This window comes from Heteronotia binoei, chromosome 3, assembly GCF_032191835.1.
Source record: "Heteronotia binoei isolate CCM8104 ecotype False Entrance Well chromosome 3, APGP_CSIRO_Hbin_v1, whole genome shotgun sequence".
NCBI classification, from domain to species: Eukaryota; Metazoa; Chordata; class Lepidosauria; order Squamata; family Gekkonidae; genus Heteronotia; species Heteronotia binoei.
Window position 1 is genome coordinate 176,339,664 of NC_083225.1, and position 17,863 is coordinate 176,357,526.

At 45.4% G+C, this 17,863-nt stretch overlaps 1 protein-coding gene across 2 annotated transcripts in view; it reads right to left on the reverse strand.

Moving 5' to 3' along the window:
* Nucleotides 1–17,863, reverse strand: part of DEUP1 (deuterosome assembly protein 1) — a 95,729-nt gene that overhangs the window by 46,595 nt on the left and 31,271 nt on the right. For both annotated transcript variants that reach the window (XM_060234946.1, XM_060234945.1), the window contains exons 6-8: nucleotides 10,353–10,466; nucleotides 3,524–3,778; nucleotides 389–525 (exon numbers count right to left, since the gene is read on the reverse strand). In XM_060234946.1, coding sequence (XP_060090929.1) covers nucleotides 389–525; nucleotides 3,524–3,778; nucleotides 10,353–10,466 — 506 coding nt within the window. The remainder of the gene's footprint in view (nucleotides 1–388; nucleotides 526–3,523; nucleotides 3,779–10,352; nucleotides 10,467–17,863) is intronic.

Here is a 17,863-nt window from a genome sequence, read left to right on the forward strand (position 1 = left end):
GCAGAGCTGGATTCAAATCCAGTAGCGACCAACAAGATTCTGGGGTTATAAGTTTGAATGCTCAAAGCTTACATCCACCCAGAGCCTTGTTGGTCTCTAAGGGGATTCGAATCTACAGTAGCTATATCAGGGATACAGCCCAAGGAAAGGGAAATCTCAGGGAAATAAGTGGGTCTTAAGTGGGAAATCTCAGGGAAATAAGTGGGTCTTAAGCACCTACTTAAATGCTTTGCTAGATTGGCATATACATTCCTTTGGATGGAGTTCCCGTTCGTGGGAAAGGCAGGCTAAAAATCAAATAAACCAAATCAAATATCTAGAATATGCTGAGGAAAAGTAACTAGATCACCCCACTCTCACAGGGCAGATCTGGGTTTCCAATACGTACTTCACTTCCTTATTTTTATACTCTTCCATTTTGGTAACTTCTTTCCGCAACTGCTGGCATTCCATTTCTACCATCTTCAAGAGGTCCTCACGTGACTGAAGCTCATTTTTCACCCCTGTAAGCCTGGCTTCGATGTTCTAAACAAATCCAAACATGATATTTAAAACGATTCATTCAAGCAGCAGTTTGAAGTTTTATGACTCTCTCGCGTTAAATATCCTGACATGCTGTAGAAACACAAGATGCTTCTTTTTTACTTGGAAAGAGTGTGTGTGTGTGTATATATATATATGTGTGTGTATATATATATATAAAAAATTTTGCCACTATGTGACACAGTGTTGGACAGGATGGGCCATTGGCCTGATCTAACATGGCTTCTCTTATGTTCTAAAAGAGGATTGTGAGGAACTCCAATTTGATTGCATCCTTCACCTCCTTTGATAGCTTTTCTAAGATTTTCATTCACAAGCCTCTTTCCTCAGAAAACTCTCTCAAAAATAAAACACTCGGGTATGGAAATCTATGCACTAAGGGGCCTTAAAAAGGGGAAGTTCCCAAGTAAGCACACAGCAGCAGGCTGTTAGGTTCTCAATACATACCATCCTATCTGATGATTACAGAAGAACTGTCTCTTAGAAACACAGAGCTGGAAGGGATCCCAAGGGTCACCAACCCCCTGCACAATGCAGAAAATTTACAACTACCTCCCCACTCCCCACCCACCCCTGATGACTCCTGCTCTATGTCAGAGGACACAGAGGTGTTGGGTATTGCACAGACAATGATCTGGATTTAAATTTCGTTTTCCATCAGCAGAAGAGTAATTTCACCAATGAAGGAGGCACTATGCCCCGTCATCATCGTCTTCGTCTTCTTCCTCCTCCTCCTCCTCCTCCACATCATTCTCCCTCTGTTCTATCCTCACAAGACACCCAGCAAGTTTCCATGGCAAAGTAGGGATCGAAACCTGTGTCTTGCGGATTCTACTCCAATTTTTGCTGATCTCTCCCACTGCAAATCCCCTCATTGGACCAAGCACAGATCTTGTGGATCCCCTGACCCTGGAGGGTGGGCAGCACTGTGAAAGACAGTGGGAAAAGGGCAACAGTCAATTTTTTCCCCATCTTGCCAATTCCTCCAAACCATTGGCCACAATCCAACAGAGACAATAATGGTGTGATAACTTTTTTATTAGGACCATCCAAAGTGTCACAAAATGGTGAGGGCAAGCAGGGAGGGAAACAAACCGTTTGGCTCATTGAGGAAGCCTATGTGTATCCATGGGCAGTGGCGGACTGGGTCTAAAAATATTGGTTGCCAGGAGACAGGGGACCACTGTCAGTGTCCTATCTCTTTAAGATGAATTGGAACTGCCAAAGGATTGTGTCATCCTTGAGTACAGGTGTTAAAGTGTCATCAGGTGTAAGCCTTTAACCAATTTGGACTGGGATTGGCTAAGGCGACTTGAAATGCAGTCGCCTGCTATCTGTTCAGTGTGGGATAGGAAAGGACGGATATAGCGTGGCATACTGTTGGGTGGATATTGGAATTGATGACTGTGGACTGTGTATTGACTATTCTATTGGACTGCGTATCTGTACCTCTGCCTGGCTTTATTGATTATAAGTGTATGACTCTTGGACTGCTTCTTGACTTTGATATCTGCCTGACCCTAATACAGTTTGTTGAACCGGCTGTCTTTGTGAGTGTCTTCATTAGAACTGCCACTGAGACTGGTCTGACCAGAGTTGTCCAGTGGGACGCTTCTACTACTACTCTGTCAACGACCAGCAACAATAAGGCTATTGTTTAATCTTTGTAAGAAATAAATAAATTTTTCAAAAAATACATAAGTGGAAAAAAGGTACAATTAAAACTTTTGCGAAATAAATATATATATTTTAGTAATGACAGTGTACATACATTGTACATATCGCTGGCAGTATACAGTAGATACTAAATGTAAATTCAGATTGCATTTTCTCCAGGGGAGCTGATCTCTGCCAGCTGGAGATCAGTTGTAAAAGTGGGAGATCCCCAAACCCACCTGGAGGCTGGCAACCCTAAATACAATGTAAATTTTAGTTGCATTACAGTAAAAATACTGTAACTTCTATTAAACTTCTATTATATTTTCAAACTACTAAAAGGTCATTAACATTTTTAACATATTGCCTAATGTTTAAGGAGGCCCACTTCATCAGGGGCCCACTTGCCATCGGGCAAGCTGACACCCTGGCCAGTCCGCCACTGTCCATGGGCTGAGTTCCCTAACAGGCCAAAGAGTGCCTCACGGACTGTTTCAGGTGAGGAAATAGCAGAGCACTTGCTAAAGCCCCTTTTCTATATGCCTTCTTCTGGAGTAACTAAAGCCCCTTCTCCAAATGCCTTCTTCTGGAAGAGTTGGGGGTGGGGGGAAGATACTTGGGAATTGCTCACACTGTGTGGAGAATTGAAGAAGAAGAAGAAGAAGATATTGGATTTATATCCCGCCCTCCACTCCGAAGAGTCTCAGAACGGCTCACAATCTCCTTTCCCTTCCTCCCCCACAACAGACACCCTGTGAGGTGGGTGGGGCTGGAGAGGGCTCTCCCAGCAGCTGCCCTTTCAAGGACAACCTCTGCCAGAGCTATGGCTAACCCAAGGCCATTCCAGCAGGTGCAAGTGGAGGAGTGGGGAATCAAACCCGGTTCTCCCAGATAAGAGTCCGCACACTTAACCACTACACCAAACTGGCGCACCAAATTGGACCAGATGACCCTTGGGGTCCCTTCCAGCTCAGTGTTTCTATATGCACTCAACTGAATACTGTGCATGTGAGAATTGAGGAAAACCTGCATCTAGCTGCTACACAGGATGGGGAATCACCCAGAAACACAATTTGTGTATTCTGTAAAGTGTGAACCCTGGGCACTGCCTGAAATATCTGTAGTTAAACTAAATTCACTACGTATCATCCTTCTTCCCAGGAGCTCATCTATTCCCACACCACCCCCTTTTATCCTCACTGCACCGCACTGGTAGCTTGAAACCATGCTTGCTAATGCCTCCACCTCCTATGGATCCAAGCCCTGTGAGACCCATCCTCCATTCCCCGCACTCCGTAGTCCAGGTAGCATGCTGGCCCCTTACCTGGCACTTTCTCTGGTACATTTTCAATTCCTGCTGGAGCCTGAGGTTTTCCTCTTGCAGCCTGTTCCTGCTCATTGCTATTTCACTCACAGTGGACTTCAGTTTCTCCATATAGAATCCATTTCTCTCCGAGGGCTCAGCGAAAACATCCTGCTGAGCACCAAGGTGCTCCGTTTTGCATTGGCTGCAGGGGCCGTCGTCCTTCTGGCTTCGCTTTTGGCAACAAAGCTGGCTTTGGCAATTCTGCGCTTGTTTCTGGAACAGAAAAATGAGCAGGCTGCACGGAGTTAATTCACTTGAGCAGAAGCAGGTCTGCACATCTGCACAAACACGTAACTACATGGACTTTTAGAGCACGGACAACATGAAACCTGCTGTTCGTGACTGCAGGGCTGCGTCAACATACAGTGACATGGGGCATTACCTGGGCCCAGGGGTTCTGGCAGGGCCTGATGCCACCAACTCCTGCCTGTCCCCTCTACCATCTACGGCTGTACCCTTCTCCTGCCAGCTCACTTGTGTGTTCCTGGCTTCTTGGGCTGCCTAGCACTGCCTGGGAAGAGAACACAGGCAGGGCTGGTCCTAGACTGTCTGACACCCTAGGCAAGGTTAACTCCCCACCCCCCGCACTGATAACGTCACCAAGTCGCATTTGGCCGGCGCCCTAGGCAACCACCTAGTTCGCCTAGTGGCGGGGCCTGCCCGGCACACATCACTCCCAGCTGCACGCACTGCCCGGTGCCATGAGGAAAGGCACACAGGTGGTAGGAGGGGCCGTGAGGAGGCAGGGGAAGGATGCCCAAGTGTGTGAGTGGGAGTCCTGGTGGTGGGCAGAGGAGAGGAGGGAGGCCCTGAGCACACTCTGGCCAGGGCCCCTCAAAACCTGGAACTGGCCCTGCCCAGCTGTATTTTTTTAAAACACGACTGCAGCTGCAGATATTGCACATAAAAGCACAGGGTTGGGCTGGGGGAGGTTATTTCACCCTTTCTCTTTGTGCTGTTTCCTGACTGCAAGTCACTATCTCCCGGACTGCTTTAACCCTTTCTGGGGAAAATTTATGGCTGCTATTCACCACCACCACAGGTCAAATGAAAATCGGGTGGGGGGGGGGAATCACAGAACATCTGTAATGTGCAATTCTGTCCTGGTGCCAGAGATTTGTCACTTGAGAGCTGGAGGTTTTATTTATGACTTGCAAAGCAAGTCTCTATTAAGTAAGGTTTGTAAAGAAATCACTGGAGACACTAGGCCTTTCACGTGAAATGCGTATAAATGTGCTTTAGTACAAACTCAACCAAACAAAACTAAGGAACACTGAACATTCAGTGCATGAAATATCCCCACATAGTCTTTCAATAGCCTTGAAATTAGGCTTCTTCAAGATAAACACAGCAGTGAGTCAGCGCTTTTCTCTTCAGTGTTCGACTCCTAACGGTGCAGAGAGGATAAGGAAGGAACCGCTTATGAAAGGACTCCTCACGGTTTCGATCATCAACTTCGTCAGCCTCCTTCCTCCGACGTTGTACGGAGCCTCAGCAACATGGGGCTAGAACTTCACGTGGAAGTTCTAGTGTCTCCGGTGATTTCCTTACAAAGCTTATTGATTACACTGGTTCCAGTTGTTTTGATCCGTCTCTAGTAAGTGGCTTGCACAAGTTGCCCCTGGTGTGGCCCGAGGAAAACAAGCTCCCAAGCCCAGCTCACCCTCGAATTTGGGGCCAGTGGAGGTCGTGATTCACAGAGGAGAGGTCTATCAGTGGCTATGAGCCGTGGAGGCTAAGGGGGAGCCACCATAGCCAGAGGCAGGAAATTTCTGAAATCCAGCACCAAGAGACAACGTTATGGGAAGATCTCAGCCTCTATTCCCTGCTTGTTGGCTCTCCCCGCCAACTGGTAACTTTGGAACCAATGTCTTTATCACGTAGCTAGTCTTTGAATTTAGTTTATTGTTTTGATTCCTCACTGCCAAGTACTTTTTTTGATATATTCTTGCACATTTTAATAAATCTTTAAAAAAAATGCGTTTCATGGTGTTTTGTTCTTCAGATGGCTTCAGTCTAAATCCAGGTACCCTTGACCATAGCGCTCACCTACCAGGTGGAAACTTACTAGGTGGAAACCCATTCTGCAAATGGGATGCAGCACTAGGTGGGCCACTGGTCTGATCTGGCAGGGCTCTTTTGTTCTTATGTTCAAACTGTGAGAAAGACTAAGGACCTGAAGGTCTTTTAATAATTGGGTCCAAGGTAGATTTGTTAGTAGCAGAGCTCTGTGTCAGAGTAACAGTGAAGTGAGGGTGGGGAGATTCAAAGCACTATATGGGCAGGCAGGCCTTCTCACATTTGCATGCTCCCCGCTCCCCCATCGCTTCTACCCAGATGTTTTCTCATGGCAGTAACCTAAAGTAACCTTAATGGGGAAGGAAACACCTGGGCAGAACCACTTTTGGTGAGAGAAGAGAAAGGCCCAACCCCCCCCCCCCTTCTGCATTTATTTATCTAGCACCACCATAGGCCTGGTGGAACTCTCTGCCTAATGACATCTGGGCACTGCAGGGCCTGTAAGATAGAGATGCTCCACCAGGCCTACAGTTGAGGTCAGCAGTGGTGAGAGAAGAGAAAGGCCCAACCTCCCCTCCCCTTCTGCATTTATTTATCTAACACCACTGTACACCTGGCGGGACTCTCTGCCTAATGACATCTGGGCACTGCAGGGCTTAGTGCAGTTCTGCAGGGCCTGTAAGATAGAGATGCTCCACCAGGCCTACAGTGGTTACTAACAAGCCCAGACATAAAGCATCCCTAAAATGCCACCAAGTCTGGCCTCCCCAATCTCTCTTCTCCCTCTTGGGAAAAGGATATAATAATAATAATAATATGAAGAAGAAGTTAGATTTATATCCCACCCTATACTCTGAATCTCAGAGCGGTCACAATCTCCTTTACCTTCCCCTCCCCCCCCCACAACAGACATCCTGTGAGCTAGGTGGGGCTGAAAGAGCTCTCCCAGAAGCTGCCCTTTCAAGGACAACTCTGCGAGAGCTATGGCTGACCCAAGACCATTCCAGCAGGTGCAAGTGGAGAAGTGGGGGGAATCAAACCCGGTTCTCCCAGATAAGAGTCCGTGCACTTAATTACTACACCAAACTGGCTCTTAATGCCATTTCGACATAGCTGAGTTATTGTCCTAATTGTTTTAAATGGTTTTAATTCTACATAAGATGACGTAAAATGTATTGATATGATGTCCCCTGAGCCCTGTCCACAGGGAAGGGCATTCTAAAAATCAAATAAATAGTACCTACTACCTTTTCAGCTGTACTTGCCAAGGACTTAATCTGGGACCTCCTGTATGCCATGCCAGTCCCTCTCCAGATCAAGCCTAGTGCCCAGGGAACTGTTTCCTAAGCTTATTGGCATACTAATGTAGCCCCTTTCTTGAAGTAGTGTGTTAGGGTCTGGGCAGTGCCTGGATGTGAGTCCCATGACAGAAGAATGATACGATATAAACATAATACAATAACTACTTGTGCTCTCAAAATATACTCCCTCCCTTCTCATGTCCCCATCGCTGTCTCTGCCGTTGATGCCTATTTCTTGGGATGCTGAAATACAGTTAACTATCAAATAATGAGACAGGCCTAACCTAAATGTGACAACCTAATATGGCTGGATTAAATACATAGCCTAACACAAGTGTAGCTATGTACAAAAATAGCCTTGGGTGCATCCATTACGTTCACTTCATTGGATTACGTTCCACTAATTTCAACCAAAGTTCCTCAAAGGGCAGGAATGCACTGGTGTTTCGTCGATTTAATACCCGGCAAAGCACACAAATGTTGTTACTATGGTAATTATGCTGCTCTGCAAACATTAGGCATCTGCATTCTCCGCGACTTCTAAAAAGCCGAGCCCATGAAATGATGCAAAATATGAAAGTGTGAGTGACCCGAGGCCATTATTCTCTCGCAATTCTTTTTTTGCTTTGCACTTCAGACTTCAGCAAAGTTCATCGTGTGTGTGTGTGGGGGAGGGGTCTTCAGGAAGAAAATGGGGCAGGGAGGCAAGTTGAACCCAGGAATGCAGAGTTACTTCAGTCTAAGACCACTGAAATCGATCAGCTTAGATTGAAGTCACCCTGCAAAGGATTGCACTGATAATTATTGAAAGGTACTAAACAAGTATATAAGATTTGAGTCCAGAAGCACATTAAGGATGAACAAGATTTCAGGGTATAAGCTTTTGAGAGGCTGAGCCTGGAAATCTTGCTGATCGTTACGATGTTACTGGGCCTGAATCATGTTCTTCTAGTGCAGATGAACACTGGCTACACCCCCCCTGTAACTAAACAAGTTTCTTCAGGTATTTTCATTCCATGCCCTTATCATCATTAACTGTACAGTTATTAGCATTTCCTGTACTGGAAAGTGAGTTTTCAACCTTTTTTTTTGGGGGGGGGGGGTTGAATTAAAATCAGAGGCAGATATTTAATCAGAATGTGGAACTTTAAAACTGTACTTCCATCTACCTCCATCTAGTCGATACTCATCCCCCCCTCCCTGGCAGATAGGCAACTAGTAGCCTCACTCTTTGCAGATGACACAATCTTGCTGTCTAGAACACCAGCAGGCCTTAGAAGGGCATTAGCTCAATTTGGTCTTTATTGTGATCATAACCTCTTAGAGATTAATTATCAGAAAACAAAAGTAATGGCTTTTGGCCCAAAACCCAGGCTAAGGAGATGGAGTATAAATGGCCATAGTCTACAACAGGTAACAATTTACAAATATTTGGGGGGGTCATGATTCAGTCCTCAGGGTCAAAGAAGGCTCACCACAAATATGCTGCCAATTCTGGTCGTATATCGACCCAGGCCACCATTAGGTTTTTTCTCACAAAAGGGGGGCATTTTATACCAGTTGCATTAAAACTCGACTTAGCCAAAACAATACCCCAACTCACTTATGGAACTATGTTGGGTCCATCCTTATCAAGCTTTGATCCCCTTGAGAAAATTCAGTCCAAATTCTTGAGAGCCATTTTCCACTTTCCAACCTGCGTTTCCAATGCAGTACTACGCTTGGAAACTGGCTTGCTAAGGATAGAGGCTAGGGTGAGGCTACTTTCAATCACCACTTGGCTTAATCTCAGCCATTGCCCCACGAATATCACATCGTTGATTTTAAAGGATAGTTATTGTTCCTCTTGGGTTAGAGCCATCCATCAGAAATGGTCTACGCTTGGCTTTTCACCTGAATCTCTCCAGATAATGGCCCTGGATCAAGCCAGGGCCATAGTCAAACAGAGACTACAAGACATTGAGAGACAGAATGATATTGCCAAGGTCCCGGATTATCTAGCTCCCCCTCAAAGGAGATATGTGTTAGCTCCAGCCCCCTATCTCTCAACTCTAACAATACCGTCCCACAGAAGGGCCTTTTCTATGGCCCGTTGCAATATGTTTCCTTCAGCAATCGTTGAGGGCCGCTTTAGAAAGGTGCCTATGGCTGAGCGGGTTTGTCCTTGTGGTGCAGATAAAGTTGAAACGATTGACCATGTTTTGTTTGGGTGTGGCCTATACCCTGGCATACGAGCCAGGTACATTTATTCTTTGTTGGAGGGATGTCTCGGGTTTTCTGATTTCAAAATCAGAAATACGCTGTTATCAGATTTTAACGCCCAATTCACAATTAATTGTGCCAAATTTATGGCGGCAGCTAGGAGAATTCGTGAGGATTATGTAAAGAAGGGGTCTTGAACTGACTGTTTTTTGAATATTTCCAAGCTTGTATTTTATCTTTTCTTAAATGCCTGAGTACTCTGTATACCATCACAAATGCTACTGAAACTGATATAAATACAGAGACCATGCATAAAGTTGTCAAATTTTGTTCCCGTGTAATCAAATTGCATTTTATGGTTCTTACAAGTTAATGTCGAGGTAACAGATTGTAATTTTAACCAGTGTATTCTAGTTAATATTTTTCTGGAGCTGTATAATTTTTAATTTTTTTTATTATATGTACTATATTTATTAAGCTAGAAGATGTTTGGCCACTACTGTATTATTTGTCATATCTCATTATTCACACTAATGTCCTACATTTTATTTTCACATTTTTTTTTTAAAATATCTTATGTTTCACCTATTTAGGTCCATCTTGATTTTTACAATTTTTATGTGGTTGTTGTTGGCCTGCATTGTGCTGTGTATTTGGTCATGGACCGTAATAAAGCCAACTGAAACTGTCCTTGCCCTCAGAGAGGCCATCTCCTATGTCTCTGTGCAAGTCAGTGTTCTGGGGCTGCAATCTCTGAGCGCAGGTAATTGCCCTAACCTGGATGACCCAGGCTAGCCTGATCTCGTCAGATTTCAGAAGCTAAGCAGGGTTGGCCTTGGATGGAACTTGGATGGGAGACCACCAAGGAAGTCCAAGGCTGATACAAAGAGACAGGCAGGGACAAATCACCTCTGTTCCTCTCTTGCCTTGGAAACCCTACAGGGTCACCACAAATCAGTTGCGACTTGATGGCACTAAAATAAATTGTTACGTTCCTGCATTGATAGTGACTGACCAATCCAAACGACTGAATAAATTACAGGGGTGGCCAACGATAGCTCTCCAGATGTTTTTTGCCTACAACTCCCATTAACCCCAGCCATTGGCCATGCTGGTTGGGGCTGACGGGAGTTGTAGGGAAAAAACATCTGGAGAGCTAACGTTGGCCACCCCTGGAATAAAAGAATGATTTTGTGTTAAATGGGAGCCCAGATTTCATTATTCAATTAGGTCTGATTTCTTTCCGAAACAGAAAAGAACGGTACCTGAAACAGACTGCATTTCTCAGACAACAATTTCTGCTGAGCATCTAAAGAAACTAGATGGTTTTGATAGAGCGTTTCTTGTTTATCCCATTCTTTTGATTTAGCTTTAAATTCCTAAAAAAGAGAGAGCAGAGCAAAGAAATTAATCATGTTACAGATCATCTATGCTCTCATCACACATTCTGCAAAAGAAAAGGAGCAGTGAAAATTTCAAGTAGAAAACCTTTTTTTGTTCTTTAACAATACACGTTTATTACTCACAATGAGAGGTAATTCTAGAGGGGGGAAGCAAGAGACAGTAAAATGAAAATCGGAGAACCTGAAAAATATGTTGTGATAAGTGTTCATTATAAATATCCAAGTAAAACACAAGGAGCAGATTAAATTCTTGTACAACATGTTGTTAGCAATAATTTACATGGTACTTGCAAGGTGCAAAGCATTTTGCAACTATTAATAACATTTAGCATTTAAGCGCCACATTCAAAGATGTGGGTGCAAAACACTGACCTACGACCCCTCTCCCACAATTCCTGTGCAGGGAGGTGCTTTTTGACATGCCACACATTTCAACTTTTATTTATTTTTATTTACATCATTTATACCCCATCTTTCTTCCCAACAGGGACCCAAAGCGGCTTACATCCTCCTCCTCGCCTCCATTTTATCCTCACAACAACCCTGTGAGGTAGGTTAGGCTGAAAGTCCGTGACTGGCTTAAGGTCACTCAGTGAGCTTGAATGGCAGAGTGAAGATTCAAACTTGGGTCTCTCAGATCCTAGTCTGACACTCTAACTCAGAGGTGTCAAACATGCAGTTTGGGGGCCGAATCAGGTCCCCAGAGGGCTCCTATCAGGCCCCCAAGCAACTGGCTGTCATCTGCTTCCTTCTCTCTCTTGCTTCCTTCTGCATAACAACTTGCTTTGCCAGCCTTGCTCAATTGCACAGGAGCTACAGAGCAAAACCTCTGTTTTCTCCATTGGCTGAGGCTCCTCCCTTGGGGAGGAAGGGGGGAGGGATAGCTTGCTTTGCCAGGCTCTTTCAATCGCACAGCAGAGTTACTGAACCAAACCTCTCTTCCTTCTGTTGACTGAGGCTTCCCCCCCACCCAGTCCCTGGGAAAGAAGGAAGGAAGGAAAGAGCCAAAGCATCCTTTGCCTAGTTCCCTGGATCCCATGGGAGAAATACAAAGAAAGCATCTTTAAGACCAATGAGTGCTAATGTTTTAAGCATGTTTTAAGTTTTTTTAAAAATATATTTGTGTTTGTCTGTGTTCTTTATAAAATTTATATCTCTGCTACCTAATCTTAAATAGGCACACACATGGCCCGGCCCAACCCGACATGGCCTGGCCCCTCAAGGTCTCATTTACATCAGATCTGGCCCTCATAACAAATGAGTTCGACACCCCTGCTCTAACTGCTATACCACACTGTCTCTCAAGACAGCTCTGGACCCCTGTACTAAGATGCAAACCCTCTGGCTCAGTTTTGTGGTGCAGATCTCACAGGGCAGCTGGGCAGTGCTTGGAAGCCCTGGAGATTTTGGGGGTGGAACCTGAGGAGTATGTATGGGTTAAAATGTCAGATCTGTCTATGGGCCTTGTTGGTGGTCTGGAAACACCAGATGCTGAAGCTCCTAAGCAGGGGTGGACCTGGCTGGTATCCTGGCTGGGAGTTAGGGTTGCCAAGCTCCATGTGGGGCCTGGAGGTCTCCTAGAATTATAGCTGAGATTTAGCTAACATAGATCAGTCCCCCTGGAGGAAATGGTAGTTCAGGATGGGAAGTGCATGGATTCTATGGAATTACACTTTAATGCGTTCCCTTTCCCCAACACCAATCCTCCTCAGGCTCCACCCCTGAAATCTCCAGGTGTTTCCCAACCTGGAGCTAGCGACCCTAATGAGAGAAGGCTGGCACTGGACCCACATGAGAATCTTCTGCACTATCTGGGTCAGGGTTCTTCTGCCATCTGGCTGCAGGGAACTCATGAATGTGCGGTCCCCCACTGGGGCAAAAATGTCTCCTGTTTGGGGTTGGGGAAAGGAAACCTAGGTCTCAATTCAGTCCAGGTAGATGCACTGTCTGGAGCTTGTTATCAGTCGCAATTCGGCAGTCTCTCCACCAGTGCAATTCGGCAGCCTCATCTCCACGCCTACTGCCTCTCTGCGTATCACACCTAATCCAATCGCTCCTGCTATTGTCATTTGACAGCTAATGTCATTTGGCATCTGAAATCATTCCACTTTCCAATATACAGGACAGATGAACTCACGTTCTAGCTGTGTCTGAAGAAGTGAACAGTGATTCACAAAAGCTCCTACCCTTCCCAAAAATTTTGTTAGTCTTTAAAGTGCTAGTGGACTCTTACTCTTTTTTTTACTTCTTCAGACAGACTAACACAGCTACCCCTCTTGATCTGTGCAGAAGATGAGGAAGAGTAGATTTTTATACCCTGCTTTTCTCTACCTCAGGGATGGCCAATGGTAGCTCTCCAGATGTTTTTTTGCCTACAACTCCCATCAGCCTCAGCCATTGGCCATGCTGGCTGGGGCTGATGGGAGTTGTTGGCAAAAACATCTGGAGAGCTACTGTTGGCCACCCCTGCTCTACCTTAAGGAGACTCAAAGCGGCTTACAATATTTTTGGCCCTGGCCCCCACCTGGTGGAACTCTCTGCTGGAGAATATCCACGCCCTATGGGACTTGCGATCTTTCTGTAGGGCTTGCAAGGCAGAGACGTTTCACCAGGCATTCGGTAAAGGCAGTGACAGTCTGGCCCTCTCATATCTCTGCCTTCCCCCTCCACATCCCCTCCCCGCTGGGGACTGGTGGGAACTGAAATTCTTTCCACCATCTTGGACAGTGTATTTGTTTTATTACTGATGTTTTAAGTATTTTTAATGTTGCTCTTAACCTTATAATTTACTGTATCCGCCTTTTGATGTAGGCCACCCTGAGCTTGCAGGGAAGGGCAGCCTAACAAATCAAACTTATTAAATAATAAATACTTTCCTTTTCTCTTTCCATAAGAGGCATCTTGTCAGGCATGTGGAGCTGAGAGAATTCTGAAAGAACTGTGGCCAGCTGAAAGTCACTCAGCAGGCCTCATGTCTCTGGAAGCCGCTTACAATCACCTTTCCTTCCTCTCCACACAACAGGCTCCTCGTGAGGCAGGTGGGAGCTGAGAGAGTTCTGAGAGGACTGTGACTGGCCCAAGGTCACCCGGCAGGCTTCAAGTAGAGAAGTGGGGAATCAAACCTGGTTCTCCAAGTTAGAGTTTTGAACCACTACACCACACTGACAGAATGAAGATGGAAAAAGGGCGGCAGGGGAGGGAATGGTGGGGAAAGAGTGGTGGGGGAAATCCGAGGGAATCTGTATGCTTTTGAATTACCTTCAGCTTGGAAGTGAAGCAAGGGAAAAACTAGCACAAAAGCACTCTCAGAAAACCTGAAGAAACAGCAAATGGAAAGCGAACTGAGTGCTGAAGGGAGGAAAAACAATACAGAATGAAAAAAGAAAACCCGATGGACATGCATGGTGAAAAAGAGACAAAACACTGTGCCTAGTAGGCCTTTGTATAAAGAAATATTTCCTTTTGTACATCCTGACCATCAATAAGGGAAAGTGTTGCTTTTTTGCCCTCATTATGTGTCTCCTAGAGGTCAGTGTGGTGTAGTGCTTAGTGTGTTGAAGCACGATCTGAAGGCTGCATTAACTACCTTCCAGTCCTCAAGAACGGAGACAGATTTTAATGATAGACTGCATATTTTTGTCAGGAGATCCACAAGTTCACATTTGAGTTCTTCCACAAAATTACTGGATGTTATGCCATCTGGGCCTGGAGATCTGTCAGTTTTTAATTCGTCCATCAATCATAAGACCTTCCTTCTTGTCACCTCAAACTGACGCAGGTCTTTCAACCCTCCTGAAATTGGTGGTTCTGGAGTGGGCAAGCACCTCTCATCTTCCACAGTGAAGACAGAGGCAAAAAATGCATTCAGATTATCCGGCATTTCCCTATTCATCCTTTAGTAATGCTTTTACCCATAGCTGGTTTTCTGCCACTAATGTATTTGAAGAAACTATTATTGTTGGTCTTGATGTTTGTTTTTTTGCGATATGTTCCTCATAGTCCCTTTTTGCCTGTCTGATCACTGACTTGCATTTTATTTGCCACTGCCTGTGCTCCCTTTTATTTACCTCACTTAGACTAGCCTTCCACTGCATAAAGGAGTCCTACTCACCTTTTACTGCTTCCATTACATTGTTTGTTAATCAAGCAGGTTGGTTTTTACAGAAAAATTGCAGATTTATACCCCGCCCTTCTCTCTGAGTCAGAGACTCAGAGCAGCTTACTATCCCCTATATCTTCTTCCCCCACAACAGAACCCTATGAGGTGGGTGGGGCTGAGAGGGCTCTCTCAGCAGCTGCCCTTTAAAGGACAACTCCTACGAGAGCTATGGCTGACCCAAGGCCATTCCAGCAGCTGCAAGTGGAGGAGTGGGGAATCAAACCCGGTTCTCCCGGATAAGAGTCCATGCACTTAACCACTACACCAAACTGGCTATTTGGACCTTCCCTAACCTGCAGTATACATTTTTTCTGAGCTTCTAAGACTAGTTTTAGTCTCCAAGCTTCACAAAGAGATTTATATACAATAATCTAACTTGCACGTGTACTGTTCCATAACCATTTCGGAGGGGAGTAAACCTGCTGGTCTCTGTCTTATTTACAGGCAAAGACAGACCTTTGATCTGATCCAGCGGGGCTTTTAATGTTTCTGTGTTTGAAAGGGTACTTAATAATGAGCATATCCCATAAAACCCAGGCAGCTTGCGCTGAGACATCAGATAAAATGGTGGTGAAGGAAAAATGTGCATTACTCCAAAACTGTGCCGTTGCCAGGTTTACGCGCATTTCTTTGCCTCTCACTTCTTGCATCAAGAATCGTAGTTCCACCCTAATTATGATTACCCAGGGCATACAAATACAGGCAAGCAAGTTAATCATGATTACGTTCCTCTCTAGTAACTGGGAGTCTAAGAATGGATTGAACCCTGGTTTTACGGGATTGGAAAAGCATATGGAGCAGAGGTCCATCAGTGGCTATTAGCCACAGTGTTTTGTTGGAACTCTCTGTCCTGGGCAGTGATGCTTTGTATTCTTGGTGCTTGGGGGGCACAGTGGGAGGGCTTCTAGTGTTCTGGCCCTCCTAACAGCACTTGTTTTTTTGGTCACTGTGTGACACAGAGTGTTGGACCGGATGGGCCATTGCCTTGATCCAACATGGCTTCTCTTATGTTCTTAGGCCCTGTACAGTGTACAGAAAACGAATTCTGGCTAAGAGAAACATCTACTTTTGTATGCCACAAGTGAAAAGGAAGCAGCATTTAACAGTGATTCTTGGAGTGAGAAAGAAGAATCAATCAGGGGGCACACAAGGATCTGGCAAGAATCTGGGATGGTGCACATTTTTTTTAGCTGTGGTTGTGTGTGACATCTGAAGGCGGCCCCTGGTGTGAAGCTGAAACTGTGTTTGCCCGTACCAGCAACACACTCCTACATTAATTCTCACAATAATTTAACTTGCATCTGTACTGTTCCATAACCATTTCAGAGGGGAGTAAACTACTGCTGGTCTCTGCCTTATATACAGGCAAAGAAATAATAGAGTGGCTGTTCCCTGTGCTCTTCTATTGAATAACTGTGGATGAAGGATGCTGCCTTTGAAAAGGCCACTTTACTTAGCTATTTCTGCCCAGGCCTGAACTCTGCTATTCCAGACCCGCCCCCCCCAACCCCCCCCCCCCAACAACTATTCTGTTCTTTCAAGCAGCCAAAATCATCAGCAAATCCATGTGTGGCAAGGGCACATTCAGTGGTAGGTCTAGAAGTAAAATGGTAGTGAAGGGCTAATTCGCATAGCAACCCAGTGAGAAATACACATAAAAGTACAAACGGGCAAACTTAAAATTTCCTCTAAACTTAAAGTTTCCTTTTCACAACAAGGTGCTGGTCATTACCTTTAAAGCCCTATATGGCCAAGGACCTGTCTACCTTAGGCACCGTCTCTTCCCACATGTTCCCCAGGCCCAAAGTTTAGTTTAGTTTATTAAATTTATACCCCGCCCTCCCCGTCGAGGCAGGCTCAGGGCAGCTCAGAGGGTACTTAGATTTGGTATGCAGAATCTATTATTGATCCCCAGGCCAAGGGAGGCGAGACTGAAGTCTACCAGAGAGAGAGCCTTCTCAATCACGGCCCCCTATTGGTGGAACCAACTTCCGGAAGAAGTAAGGGCCTTGCGGGACCTTGCCCACTTCCGCAAGGCCTGTAAGACAACACTATTTCAACTCACCTTCAACTGAATAGTAGTATAAGAGGATGCCCAGTATTGCTGAATACTCTGGAATTAATAATCCTAGCACTAAAATTGTTTTAAGTTGTTTAATTTGTTTTAATTGTTAAATTCTAGTGTTTAACTGTTGTTTTATTGATCCGGTTTTATTGCTGTGAGCCGCCCGGAGCCTGCTTCGGCGGGGAGGGCGGGATATAAATCCAATAAATAAATAAATAAAAATAAAGTTGTATCTGCAGTCCTGACCTGGATAGACGAGGCTAGCCTCTTGTCATGAGATCTCAGAAGCTAAGCAGGGTCAGTATTTGGATGGGAGACCCCCAAGGAAGTCCAGGGTCACTGCACAGAAGCGGGCAATGCCAAACCACCTCTGATAATCTCTTGCCCTGAAAACATTCCGGGGTCAGCATAAATCAGCAGCAATTTGACAGAATCATAAGAGTTGGAAGGGACCGCCAGGGTCATCTAGTCCAACCCCCTGCACAATGCAGGAACTTCACAAATACCGCTCCCCCCACACACATATGTCCCCAGTGACCCCTGCTCCTTGTCTGCGTGGGGAACGAAAATGGTACATCAAACAATAATTTAATCTTGGGATATTTGTAGCTTGCCGCCACACATAAAGATAATTCCACTGCCTCCCAGAAAAAGGCAAGTAAAACCGCCTCCCCGCTCTGGCCAGCTTGCTCGTCTTCTAGGTGGCTGATATGGCGATTGTGGTTTTTCTCCACAGCCAGCTTGCTCTCCTCCTCCTGAGAGCTTCTTGGGCACTGGGATGAGAGCGCAGAAGCTGCAGAGAAAGGTGAGGGGTTTGTTGGAGGTGATGTGCCACTGGCTTCCATTCTGGCATGATGCCCACAGGTCAAAGAGAGCATCTCATTTTACCAATCCCCCTGTCCTTCCAGTGGGAACCACCTGCCAATCATACACCCTACCAGGCAACAGCCTAATTCATTTTCTCAGAACATGGGGCAGGTGCCAAAATGGGGAAAGGTGCTCAGAAGAGCCACAGGCGGTATGTCGAAGAGCCACTGAGTGAGTACCACTGTTCTAGCCAAATTCTTGAAGTAGATTATAGCAACAGGATCTCCAGTTTTCACTCTACTGTTAACTATTCAATCTGATCTGGATAGCCCAGTCTCATCA